The sequence below is a fragment of the Emydura macquarii genome, unplaced genomic scaffold (genome assembly GCF_026122565.2).
Source record: "Emydura macquarii macquarii isolate MOO-44397 ecotype Brisbane River unplaced genomic scaffold, CSIRO-AGI_Emac_v2 contig_1551, whole genome shotgun sequence".
Classification (NCBI taxonomy): domain Eukaryota; kingdom Metazoa; phylum Chordata; order Testudines; family Chelidae; genus Emydura; species Emydura macquarii.
In genome coordinates, this window is record NW_027131688.1 from 13,976,511 (window position 1) to 13,990,713 (window position 14,203).

A 14,203-nucleotide genomic window follows, 5' to 3' on the forward strand; every position below is an offset into this window, starting at 1 on the left:
CTCAGTTGAAAATACCACAAAACTGAACATTTAGAACTTTGTCGTCCGTGCATTAACTTTTATCAAATGAAAATTTATCTAGTAGGCAAATCACTACATTGATACACTACAGAAATTGTATTCAGAATACTGCAAAGATACCGACTGAATTCTGCCCATTTCAACTCAGGAAGGTCCCTTGGCTTCTAAGCTTCAGAACTTTTACCCTTTTCCTGCTCCAGTCTATGCAGAACAGTGATGTTCTACTGTTTCTCTTCCTTCTGATCCCCAGAACTTCCATCAGAACCCTCTCGCTCTGATGTCATCTTTTTGTATGCTATTTCAAAAAGTTTGAGGGACGCCTACTGCAAGATGTTGGATGCCTACTGGTTGTTTGATGTTTTCTCCTGTTTCACTATCTTTACAAGCCAGCAGCTCTCTCGTGTTTGCAATTTCTTCCCTCAGTTTGTTGCATTCATCTGCTGGCAACTGATCCTTAAACTCCTCTATCTTGGATTCAATATCATGGGTGATGCCTTCTGCCATCTTCACAGCTTTGACACAAAGCTTTCTTTGTCTCTTTAAATATTTCTCTGCATTCTTCACTATGTTCTCAGTGCCATCTTTGCTGAGGCTACCAGAAGACTGGATCACAATTTGCTGTTCGCATCCTGTCTCTATATCTGTTGCTGAAATGTGAACAGTGCTGTTAACATCAATGTCAAAAGTGACCTCAATCTGGGGCACTCCCTATGGAGCTGAAGGAATTCCAACCACAGTGAATTGCTCAAGAAGGTTGTCAGCAGCCATCTCTCACCCGGACATACTTTAATCTACACTTGAGCCTGTCCATCAGATGCTGTAGAAAACACCTGGCTCCTCTTGGCTGGAATTGTGTTGCTGGTGATGAGTGTAGTTGAAGACACTTCCCAGCGTCTGGATTCCTGCGAACAGGAGAATCACGTCTAGAAGCAGCACACTGGTGATATTGCCAGCCTTGAATAGTGGCATCAATAGTTAATCCCAATAAAATTGATGCTGCTTTACTAAGAGCACCACAAACAAATCCTGTACAGTCTGCTGCACCTTAGGCATTCTGCTCATGCCACCAACCAGGATGACTTACCAGAATCACTCTTGCTGACTTCAGCCTCCTGCATGACTTTTTGGTACGGTTCTGGTCAGATCTGCTACAGTCCACTCAAACTGGGAATGACTTAGCTTCATGTTCAAGTACTTTGGTCCAGAAACATCCATAGTAAGGTATGGCAAGTTAATGTTGGTCTGCTCGTACTTCGGTGTTCCAATGCATCTCTCGCTGTCTGAAGACCCATGTTGTTTTGTCAATGCCCATCTTTCTCTTTAATTCCTTAACTGTGTGCTGCAGCAAGTCCTGATCAAAATCTTCACTATCTATGGACATACAGCTTTTGTCATTCACCCCTCCTATCTATGTGAATAGAGGCAGTTCTCTGTACTTGCATATTCAGGAAGACAGCTATGTTGACTTTTGTCAGGAAGATTGTCTTCACAATCATAAAGACTAGAAGTTTGGGCCAGATTTCTGATATTGTAGAAATTTGAGCCAGAGTTTCAGACTTCAGTGCCTGAAATTGGTAACCCAAGTCTGAAGACCGCGGTCTTAATTTTTGGAATGAAAACTTTAATTCTTCAGAAACTGGGTGTTTTTTTTTCTCCCTTCCCTCACTTCCTCAATGTAGTAGCAGAAAAAATTTCATCTTTTTCATGGGCAATGCAAATGCATTTGCTAAACCATAATAATACTTATTTTCAGTTTCTGGAAGTAATTAGGTGGTGAGCAATTTGGCTCTATAGGTGAAACAAAGTACATGTCAGTAAGTGTAGTTCTTACAGTTTAAACAAAGGTTTTCAATTAAGTGAGAGAGAGACTTGATATGCTCTTCACAAAATCCAGAAAACTTCAGATCAGTTCCTTGAAAACAGATTTATATTTAACTGAGATGTTTAAATGCTACCTCAGTCTACTGCCAGCATAACTCTGGATGTTATAATTAAATATTTATCAGGTTTTACTGTTGCCTGGATTTTATTTTATTTCTTCAGTTAGAGATCATGACGTATATTGATGGTTTAAAACTGGAATCTGAATACAGCAGGATTCTTTGCAATCTATTTGTACTGAAAACTTTCTGTGCGGTGACTGTGGTTAAGCCTAGTTATTGGGGAATGACAAAATGTCATGTAGTGATACAAAAGTTACTATGTGTCTTTTAAGCAGAAAATCCAAAATGATTAGTATATCTGACGACTTGAGATGTTACATTAACAGTAATGGTTCCCCTCCTTCCCCCTTGGATTTTCAGATAGGGTAGGAGAGTAAATGTCACAAGAAAATATATATGCAGCTACGTGGAAGAGGACTTTTCCATTACATTTTAAAATGTTTTGTGGTAAATCTTTCCTGCCTACACTCAGATCCTTTAGATTAGATTAGTTAAGAGTAAATAAATTGTTTTTATTACATGGTAGTCCTATGAGTTACTGTTTTGGTAATTCCTTTTTAAATGTAGGTGCAGGTTATGTGGGTGGGTGGTATGTGGTATGTGTCTGGGGAAGGGGAATTTGAGTCAAGCTCTCCATAGTGGGTTTCTGCAGCAGTTGGAAATTTTGTCAAAGGGGTGATCTTTTCCAGGACTGATTTTTTTTCTTCCTGTGGGTGGAAGTAGGGGATGAGACAGCAGTATTTCAAGCTATCTAGAACAAAAAGAAGCAGTAAACGAGCTAGTCTACTGTCCGTGACCAAGAATGTAAAATGCAAGTAAGGTACACAATGTGTTTAGTACAGCTGTGTTTGTTTCTGTTAAGACATTAAATTGAGATGGAATAAAAAAACAAGTTGTTGCTTAATTTGTAAAAGTGGGTACATGAAACTGTGCATGGCAAATGAGCAAAACAAATAGAATATTCTATCCACATCCAGCTTTTACAGGATATTTATAACTCCTGTTTGTGGTGGTAAATAAGAACAGTGCACATGCTGGGATAAATACTGTTTTGAAAACATGAGTTGTCACAATAAAGCTTACCTTATCAAGTTTATCAGCTCTCCAAGTTGAAAAACAGTCTTATTTTGAGGCAGTAGGCACCTGTATAATACCTGTTAGTCTAATGTTCAATTTCAGTGGTCTCAGTGGTTAACTCTACTGCTCTTGTGTCTGTCACTCAAAGTTTACATTTGGAACTCAGTTAATATTTACTCATTTGTCATACATGCATATCCCTTGCATTTAAAAATCTCAGTGTTAGATTATGAATTTAAAACTTCCATTAAAATCATGGAATCATGACTTCTGAGAGTTATGACACACATCCATCTTTAGGTTTCTATTTGCTTCTGCAATCTACTGACAAATACAAAACAGAAATGAATGCTTGTCACTCTATGAATGTGAAGAAAACATTATAATCAAGAATGTACATTACTTTTCCTCTGGCCTGAACAGGTATGATGTTTCAGCTTACTTGAACTATAAAGGTAACTCATCCTTCATCTTTTATGCTCCCCAGAGTTTCTTTCAGTAGTCAAATAAGCTTGCACAGTGTTGAATTTCTATCTGACGACACGGTAATTTCTGATTCTTCTTTTTATGACCAAAAGGATGCTCTTAGGAGAAATTTTAACGCTTCCTGTGCTCTGCTGAAAACATCCCTTTTGCCAGACAAAAATACTAACATGAACTTGAGATCTTGAGGCCATATTTGAAGATGGTAACAAAAAGAGAGAAAAATTATGCAGCAGAATGGAACCTGGTGCAGTGATCATAGAAGAAAGACATTCTCCACAGCAGACTGTATTGGCATCCTGACTTTCACAAGGAAACCTGTTGGAGGAAAATGTAGTGGTAGAAAATAATACAAAGAGTGGTCTGCCTTCCTGTAATGGGATCAATACCTGCCTTTTGCGAGACATCCCCCCCATCCTCCCCTTTGACCAATTGCGTGCCTGCAATCTCTCAGCCCCCACCTGTCACGAGCACCCCCTTCTGGTCAGGTGTGAGCCTGCTGGTTTTTGGTTTTTCAGAATGAGGTGGCATCCGCCTCTCGCGGGCGCTCCTCCCTCCTCTCCCCCCCCCCCCCCGATGATTTCTTCGGCAGGTCTTCAGTGACTCAGCTCTCCGACCAAGTCACACACACTGTCTCCAGGTGGAACAACAAACAACCTCTTCCGGTGTATACAGTCTTTACCACCCACCAAGGCTTTCTCCCTGGAGACACTGCACTCTAACAACCCAACAGGGCCCATCACAATACCTTTCGTTGGTGTGTCCTTTTGGCAGCCCTCCCTGGGCTCAGTCTTTAGCCAGACCAACAGGGCCCATCACGGTACCTTCTCTTGGTCTAATTAGGCTCTGGGCTCAGTCCTTGCTCAGCCCCACAGTCAGCCAGGAACTCCTTCTTCATCTCTCCTCCCCCCCCCCTCCTTGGACAGCCTTCCCTGGGCTCATTTCTGCCTGCACTGAGCTGTCCCTGGTACTGCTGCTCTTCCAGCCAGCCAGGAACCTGCTGTTCTCTCATCCAGTTCCAGGCAGCAGCTGACTGCTCTTCCTCTGCTAATCCCTTTTTATATGATCCTTCTGGCCCCTGATTGGCCACTCTAGCAGCCCTTCTGATTTGGCTGCTTCTCTGCAGACACTCTAGGTGCCTGGATGACTTCTCCTCTGCTCTTTTCTGGGGTGGGGTGAGACAGGGCCACAAGTCCTTTAGCAGGGCGCCTCCAGACCTAGTTCACTTTGTCACATTTCCTCAATAAATACATGAAAGGCATAGTGGTTTCTTTCATCCCTATAGTAGGAAGGAATCTAACTTCAACTGGAAAATTCCGCAACAGAAATTAGAGGAGGGAAATTCAAAGAGCCTGGCTTCTCCAGTTGAAACAAATTCAAGTTTGACTGTTCTGAACCAATATAGCCAAGTCATTAGTTCATAAGGCAGTTGTGGTTTTGCCTAAGAATGGCAAAATGGACACGTGACTCTAGGAAATTATTTAAGATATTTCATAGAATGACTGTTGTTCCTAAAAATCATGCATTACAAATCTAGTTTTGTAAAAAGTACAAAGCTAAAATGATGGCAGTGTTAGGTGACATAAACAGAGTGGCCAATATCAACAGAGGGTATACTTAAGTCATGAAATTGCGCGACGTGAATCCTTAGTTTTATTAAAATGGACAGAAAACTTTTTAGTACCAATCACAGTCATGCACCTGAAGGAGTGCAAGCCGCTCTGAGCAGCCAGTCTGTGCATCTGTGGGAATGAAGTGTGGTAGAGTTTAGAATGAGCCACCAATTCATATACATCTTTTCTACCAAGAATGAACTTGGGCTAATACTTCTCTTGAGGAACAGAAATCCAAAGGCATTTGACATGGATGCACTGTGAAATCCTACTGTATGCCGCTGATCTGCAAAACGGTTCAGCAGATAATTCACCTAAGACAGGTACTGCTAATTGCCACAGTCAAGATTGTGGTTTTTAGAGGAAATACAAATGTTGATATCTATTGACACTTCCATGTAAAGAAATATTTGAAAGCCTAGATAGGATGCAATTCAGCTTCTGACTTGAATCTTTATAATCTGAGAGAATTATCAGAACATCCTTTTTTATTGTCAGTTTTGGCCATAGTCTGGCTGTAGCTGTAGGGGCCAGGATCAAAGCTTGACTAGACCGCTGATATGGGACTAGACCCTCATCTTCTGAAATTGCCCTCAGTTTTGTTCTGCCTTCTGTAGCTACCAGCAGGGTAGCGGAATCCAGCACTTACTGAAAGAGAGAGAGAGAGAGAGAATTAAAATACCAAATAACACACACACACCCCACTCCCCCCGAAGAAGCATTTTGTCTCCTGCCTGGAATTACTACAGCCCGTGCCCTCCATCTGCCCCCAGACTGCTCAAGTAGTAGGCTAGTAGGATGGCAGAGAAAGATCCAAGAGAAGACACAAGGTTGTTGTCGTCCTCTGTATCCCAGCCAGAGGGTGAGGATTGTCCCTTGTGCACACCAGCTTCCTTACCCACCAGGGTTGGAAAGGCTTCACTTTGTCTGCCTTCTCCAACCCAGGAACTTGCTTCCCAGGAGTTTCGCATCAACCATTAGTGGGACCAGCCAAATCTGCCACAGAGAGAACAAGGAGTGGCCCATAAAACCATTTTGGGGAAATGCTCTCCCTTAGCAGAAGTCTCATGTCCCCTGTCCCTTTGGCGGGCTATTTGGTCTCCATCCTTTAGCCACAGGGGAAGTCACATTCTGCACACTGGAGAAGAAGGGAATCTCCTCCTAAGGAAGAAATTTACTCTTGGTCTAGGGAACTCCTGAATTTGGCACCAAAAGTGCTTTTCCTTGAGAGGTTGTCATCTTGTGAGCCCCAGGAAGCAGCTGCAGTGTCCCCTTGCAGGCATTCTATCCACTGTCAAAAGGGCAAAGATAAAAAGATGCCTGTTAGCAAAACAGGTTCACAGGACTCCTCATCTGACTTAGGTTCCCAATCCCTACCTCCTCTAAACAGTAAATTTAAAATAAATGGAGGAGGAGAGGGTTCAAGAAATGACCCAAGAGAATTAGGAGAAAACTGGCCTATTCTTCTATGCATAGCAGTTCCTTTGACTCGTCACCAGAGAACGCCAGAGTTGAAGGCTCTGTTCACAAGTTTTTCATACACAAAAGGATTCTAAGTGCTACTGAATTGTTATTTAGCCTGTGAGGGTGGAAGGGTGCTCTGCAGCAGGGTTGCTGGAAACCCCTTCTGATACCAAGGTCGCTGGCTTCAGCAGCTTCCAGTGGCAGAACACCTCACAATTAATCAGAAGAATAGAGAAGCTGGCAGAAGAAGTGCAAAAATGCATAGGCTGACTGGAGCCCACTTACACTCTTGTCAGCCACGCCACATCTGCTGGGCTAACGAAACCCTGCTTGTTTTGGATTGACCACACACCATACAGCCAGCACTAGAGGGGCTGAGAGGAGCAGTTCAGACATAGAGGAACAAGCAGGTCATAAGGGGTCTCTTGGCCCACCAACTTGTTTATCACTCTGTTTTAACAAGATAGCCTTAAGGAAGTCTGCCTTGCTCACCCTGGGATCCAGTTAGACAAAGGGACATGTCCATGCAGCTGTTAATGTACCTCTGCCTTGCTCACTACAGGATCCAGTGAGGGCCAAAAGCTTTGTAATTTTCAAAAGGTTGGTTATTCGGGGAGTCACTGAACAAAGTGGTGACAGAGTCCTCAGATAAATCAAAAAGTCCTTACAGAAACTTCTTGGTTCCAAATCTGTGAAAAATGTAGCTGGCTTTATTACAGGCCTAAGTATCCTTTTCATGGCTACTCCAGTAAGTGCTGAAGGTGAAACTACAGCAAAAGCAGGTGAAACATGTCTAAGTCCAGAAAGAGGAGAGGCCAGTCTTCCTGCAGTGCAAATTCCAGAACTAGAAACATTCTCTGACTGCGGTCAGGAGAAGTATGATGAGTAAACACTTTGCGGGGAGGCTATTAAAATTCAGGATCATTGGCTTCTCTCAACATCTGACAGATGGGTTCTGGATGCGGTTCGATAAGGGTATGACAAAGAATTTTCAAGGATTCCAACTAATTGTTTTCTCCCTTCTGGGGATTTGAGGATAGCAAAGAAGAGGCAGACTATGCAGAAGGTCATAGATCATCTTTTGCGAATTGGTGTGATAAAAGTTCTCAAGGTGGAGTTGTTTCTCCAGCCATTCTGGTATTACCAAGAGATCCAGGAAGGACTGAGTGATGCTGGACTTAAAACACTTGAACAAGTTCATCATGAGGACTAGATTCAAGAGGGAGACCTTGAAGTCGATAATGGCGGTGATCTGCCAGGGTGACAGTCGACCTTGAAGTATGCATACCTTCATGTGCTGGTTCATCAGCACACAACAGATTTTTGCAGTTCGTTTTCAATGTAACACACTGCTTTTTGGATTATGATTGCACCTTGAGTGTTCATGAAATCTGAGTCATTTTGGTCACTGTTCTCAGGCAGAAGAAGGCACAGGTGTACCTTTTACTGGACGACATTCTGGTCAGAGCCTGTCCAAGGAGGGGTCCACTTTAGTAACTCAGAAACAATCCAAATGTTGCAACAGCATGGATTCATAGTAAATTTTGAAGAGTAATCCTCAGCCATCTCCTCACCTAGTACATCTGGAGTAATTTCTACAGTAATAAGGTGCCACTTTTTATGAAAGCTTCTTCATTCTTAAAGTAAAAAGAGTTAGAGAGAAACTAAAAACAATAAAAGAACTTACACACACACTAATAAGTTTAACAGAATTAACCCTAACATGAGTTCTGGCAGGAGCAGTCCTTCTACTCCCCATCTAAGGTGATTCCTCATGGTTATAAGTTCATCACAGCTTCAGCTCAGAACAAGAACCCAGTAGGACCAGTCTTTCCAACCTGACCCTGAGCCAGGGATCCCATCCATTTGCTGAATCAGGAGGAAGGCCTTGAGCCAGTTTAAAATCAGGTTATTTATCCAAAATCCCTTTAGTTATCTTCTGGTCCCTGGAGAATACAATATATGCATACCTCTCCAGGGGGGCAGCTTTAAAGGGTTGATAATGGAGGGAGTGCATTTGTCTTCCCCCTTCCCTCCTAGGGAAGTTGCATACAGTGCCACAATAACACATACACAATTGGTTTTTAATACTATGTTCCCTAAAGGTATTAGCCCTAATTCCATAAGGTTTGTTCAGAATATTGTGTCTGTCTGTCTCTCAGTCACAGCTTGCCACCTGCCCAGCCATTATTTGATTGTAACTTACTGTGTGCATTCCATCAGAAGTGAGTTTTGAGGAAGGACTTGAAGGTAGTGGCTTTACAAGTTGTAACTGGGAGCTTTTCCCAGTTGTAAGGACTAGCAGAGGAGAGAGTATGGAAGTGTTCGATGGAGAAAAGGAGGACTGGCAATGAGAAATGGCATCTTTGAGAGCCCACCTTGTGATAATAAGTCAAATAGGTAGGGATGGGCTAAATTGTTAAGGGCTCTGTCAGTAGGGACAGGAAGTTTGTGTCCGATGCATTAGAAGAGTGATCAATGAAGGTACTTAAAAAGTGTGTGTGTATGATGTACTCAGAGCAACAAACCAAAAGTAACTTTTGCAGCTATATTCTGACTGAACTTGGAGGGAAGGGCGGGGACAGGGCACGTTTGGAGGCAATGAGGCCAGAGAGGAGGAGTTGATAACAACTGAGGCAGGAGATAATCCGGGCTTGACAGAAGTTCAGCAGTGTGAGTGGAAAAGGTCATGTCTTGCACATGTTGCAGAAGAAGCTGCAAGATTTAGTTAAGGCTTGGAGAGGTGGGTGATTCAAAGATAAAGCCAAAATTATAGCCTTTGACAGGTAAGGCAGCAGTGTTATCCAATCTGATAGAGAAATGGGGAACGGGTAAAAGAACAGGAGCTCTCTTTTTCGCTATGTTAAATTTAAGTTGATGATGTGAATGTACTGAAACTTCACTAGCACAGTAACTGGATATTCTCAGAACGATGTTGCATGCTACTTGTAGACAAACTTTAAAAAAAAATCCAAAAAAATGAACTTTGGTTTATAATTTTTCCCCCCCCATTTGCCGGCCTAATTCTGCAATTGACAAACTCAGAATATTTCCATTGAAGTTCAGTATGGATTGTAAATCCAAATTTCTAAACTGAATTTGGTTTTAATCGGGTTTTTTTGTTTAGTCTTGTCTGAGGATTTTCTGTGTCAGAAATTACTGTCACAGAGATGCATGTGCAGATATGGGGTAATATCTGCCCTTAGATAGAGTTGTTTTAACTCTTTCTACAAAGACTCAGCTGTGTCATAACAAATGTATCAGCTACCAAGTATCTTAGATACAAAGGCCTCGGAGAGAATGTGTTTGTCTCACTGTGATAAAATTGCCTTCAATATATGTTAAAATCTAAAATTTTATTCATACAGGATTAGTTCAGATCGCAGAAAGGAGAAGTCTAGAGATGCAGCCAGATGCCGAAGAAGCAAGGAATCTGAAGTCTTTTATGAACTTGCTCACCAGCTGCCTCTTCCTCATACTGTGAGCGCACACCTTGACAAGGCCTCCATTATGAGACTCACTATCAGCTACTTACGCGTGAGAAAGCTGTTAGATGCAAGTAAGTGAATAAACTTATTTTGTCTGACCACCAGAGGCCAGGATAGGGGTCTGAGTACTTGCAAGAGGTGTGTGTGGGGGAGAGAGAATGAACAAGATGGTAGTAAACATTCTTAATGTTAGTGATCTGAACCTGGCCCTTCCCTTTTACATTGGTTAAAGATATCCCAGTGGAGAGAGGTTATCAGTGAAGATACTGGAAAAACTAGAAATTTATCTCTTACTCAGGAGCCTTGAGAGATTAAATAGATACAGCCAGGCTGGAGGAAGGGGGGCTAAACTTCAATGCACACTCCATTTTTTTTATACTTATTCCTGATATCTCTTGGATCCCTAAAAAGACCAGCACCATTTTTTAAAATCTCAGCTCTGACTCACCCCCATAAAATTCAGGGTCTTAAGTTTCTGGGCATAAAACTTGACACCATCTCCACTCTGCTTATTTCTCCTGTGAGAAGGGAGGTAGATCATACACAAGACATCTCACAGGATCCAATATGTAGCTGGTAGGTGTAAGATTAGATTTGCTAACTTTGTGTACTGCTGTTTAAATTAAACCACTGAGAACCACTCTTATGTTGTACTCCACTTAAGATATGCCTAGAATACATGTTCTAGGGAACAGCACTAGCCTTGTGGTAGTGATGTGGCATGACTGCTGCATAATTGAGATAATAATAGCATAAACTCTCCTTAATGGAGGACACATCTAGTTAGTGCCAGGCAAATAAGTGGCATTTACCAAGAAGTTAAATAGGTATGACATAAACTTTTGTCATTTAATACAGAAGTTGTTAAAGTTTAAAAGAAAAAAGAGCAGATAAAAATAAAATGCAGCAACTGTTGCTCTTATTTTGGCATTTATGAACATAGTGTGTGGGCTTACTAAATTGTTATCAAACACTCTTTGGAAGCTTCTGTTTTTAATTGAGCTGCTTAATCAGGACAAACCATCTCTCCACTTGAGTATCCCAAGCAAAAGAAAAGTGCTGCCTTTGGTGAGCAACCTGTCAAACTAGTTGTTAATGTCTAGAATGACTTCTGGCATCAGGCAATAATGTGTGAAGTGAGGTTCATCTAAACAATACAAATATGGGCTTTTTTAGGTGACCTGGAGACAGAAGCCAAAATGGAGAAGGAGCTGAATTGCTTTTACTTAAAAGCCCTTGATGGATTTGTCATGGTTCTTTCTGAGGATGGTGACATGATTTACATGTCTGAAAATGTGAACAAGTGTATGGGACTCACTCAGGTGAAATATTGACACACTTTTAATGCGATTACAATGTTGTGCCTATTGTACATTCTTGAATACTAAGAGCTAGACTCTCACTCTTTTACTTCTACAGTTTGAGCTGACTGGGCACAGTGTGTTTGATTTTACCCACCCATGTGACCATGAAGAGCTGAGAGAAATGCTTACGCATAGAAATGGTAAGAAGAGGCTACTATTTAATTTAATGATAGATGGTTCCTATCAGTGTTATATAATCAGATGCTAGTATTATCAGTTTTGATACTGTGTTTACCTCATTTACTTGAATAGGAGAAAGCCTGAATCCACAGTTACCTGGTTTCTGAGACTTCATTGGCTTCTTTAGAACAGGCACTAAAGGTATTTAAAGAATAAAATGACCCTATAAAGGAAAAAAAGGAGTCAGTAGAGAGAACTACTTGCTACACTTCGCTTCTTGGAACTCGCAACAAATCTAGTTGGATACTATAGCAAGAGGTGTCAGAAATGGCTGAAATTCTCCCGAGACCTCACTCTTGGGGGGAATGGATGTTCTGAGAGATGTACTGAGTTCCTCAGTAGTGGGTGTTTAAAAAAAATCTCAAATAGAATTATTGAAAATGAGAAGGAATGAAAATGCCTAAAAGATAAGTCACATTTAGAGGTAGAGTGACTATAAAGAACATATTAATTGGTTGATATAGAAGAATTTGAAGAAAGTAAATCAATAGATAATAAATCTGTATTTTTCTGTGTTGGTCTTGGAGTGTCTTTGCAGGGCAGATTGAGAGCAAATCTTTCCACAGGATACTGGAAGAAGTTATAGTTAGGTTGCAGATCTCAGAAATTTATAGAAAAGAATCCTGCGGTAGTTCCATAAATTTCAGATGATTTAGATCTTGCCTCTTGCTTTGCCATGTATTTAGGAATAACCAAAAATATTTAAATTAATTTGAATTTTTACCTAATATTGATCTTTTACTGTGTTGCTGCTTTGCTGCAGTTCTTTATTCTGAAATTAGTGTCTTTTTGACACACAATACATTTCATACTTTTTGCTCTGTACTAGAATGGAACACAGTCACACTAATCCCATTTTCTCCAACTACACTAAATTACAATAAATGTCCACAATCTATTACTCATCAGCCATTTGCAGGCTCAGTGTAGACCATGCGACTGAATTTTCACTGCAGCAAATAGGGAAAATAGTTCAAATATTGGGTATGTGGCAATCAAGCAAAGCAACTGTTCTTAATGGAGGGGAGAATGTCACTGAGCGTAGGCTTACGTTGCAGCAGGGGTGTAATTTCCAGTTTGGGTAGACGTTCCTGGGCTAGCTTTGATCAAGTTAGCACACTAAAAAAGCAACATGGTTGTGGTGGCATAGTTGACGGTGTGAGCTAGCTGTCTGAATGCTTACCTAGTGTCTCAGACAAGATTGTATTCAGGTGGCTAGCTTTTACTGCCACCTGCACTCCTGTGGCTACACTACTATTTTTAGTGTGCTAGTTTGATCAAAGCTAGCACAGATACATCTACCTGAGCTGGAAATTATACCTCCAGCTGCATTGTAGACCTAACCTGAGTCCCTGGAATGATTAAACAGAAGATGATTATAAAGTCCTACATGTCATCAAAACGCTTAGGATGTGATTCTGTTCTCTCACATCAGTGTAAATCAGGAGTGACTCGGAAGTCATTGGAGGAGACCGGTGCAAAGCCAGTGTAAATGGAGAAACAGACTCTTTTAATATTAATACTGTAATATTTTTTTCATGTTCTTATTCTACCTACCATTGGCACTGGACCGTGCATCCAGTACTGAACTGGATCTTTTTACTTGAAGCTATTAAGTGTATTGAACAAATGCCGTATTCAATACATCATGATATAAACAGATTGGTTGCAAAAGTAAATTCTTTTTAAAGAATTTCATAATAATTAGGTACGTTGTAGACCTGTTCTGACATGTCTAAATTAGCCAGTTTTCAACACTACTTCCTACCTCCTTACTCAGAAGATCTCTTTTCTGTATGTAATTGAGTTCTATCTCCTGACTTCACTAAAAGTACATCTTTACTCTTGTTAACCCTACAGGGCTAGCATGGCTTTGAGTGACCTAGGTTCTGCTCGGGCTCTCACATAACAGAATTATTAACCCATTTCCTGTCTCAGAGTTAACTGTTGCTGTGTGTGATTGTGCAAGTGTAACTGAAGCTAACATTTGGCTAGCAGAAACATTTATTAGAAATGACGTACAGTCAAACACAATTTAGTTTCAGATCCCAGTTTGTGTTTGCAGAATTGTCAATTTAAAAACAAAAATAAATTCTTTAATGTAACACTTGCACAAATGTAAGTCACCAAGAATCAGTAAATGTGTCATCTTTATACAGCTGCTTCTTGAAGTAGAACCACACATTAAGATGTTTGGACAGAGTACTCAAGAAGTACTAATGATGGTAATGTTGTAATCTCATAAATTGTGGATTTCTCAATATGTTTTGCCTAGTTCATGCATCCAGAAACTGTGCTGTTTAAAAACTCTGAGTTGATACGTTGTTGCTATGATGCTCTGAATATGTGCATTTCTATCCATTTTTCTTCCTGTGAATCATAGTAACTATGTTGTCTATGGATTATGAACGAACTATTGTATACAAGTAATGTATGCTAGAATGAGCAGGTATTCTGTAAGCTTCCAAGTTGTACCAGGGCTAGTTGGTGGCATAACTATTCCTGCAAACTAATCCTCCTCCACTATCCCCAAACCTCATCGATCCATCTGTGTTTCCACTCACATACAC

At 40.9% G+C, this 14,203-nt stretch overlaps 1 protein-coding gene across 4 annotated transcripts in view; it reads left to right on the forward strand.

Annotated features, from left to right (window-relative positions):
• The window catches only part of HIF1A (hypoxia inducible factor 1 subunit alpha), a 42,884-nt gene that overhangs the window by 14,576 nt on the left and 14,105 nt on the right, over positions 1-14,203 (forward strand). For all 4 annotated transcript variants that reach the window (XM_067554911.1, XM_067554913.1, XM_067554912.1 and 1 more), the window contains 3 exons: positions 9,970-10,160; positions 11,266-11,411; positions 11,509-11,593. In XM_067554911.1, coding sequence (XP_067411012.1) covers positions 9,970-10,160; positions 11,266-11,411; positions 11,509-11,593 — 422 coding nt within the window. The remainder of the gene's footprint in view (positions 1-9,969; positions 10,161-11,265; positions 11,412-11,508; positions 11,594-14,203) is intronic.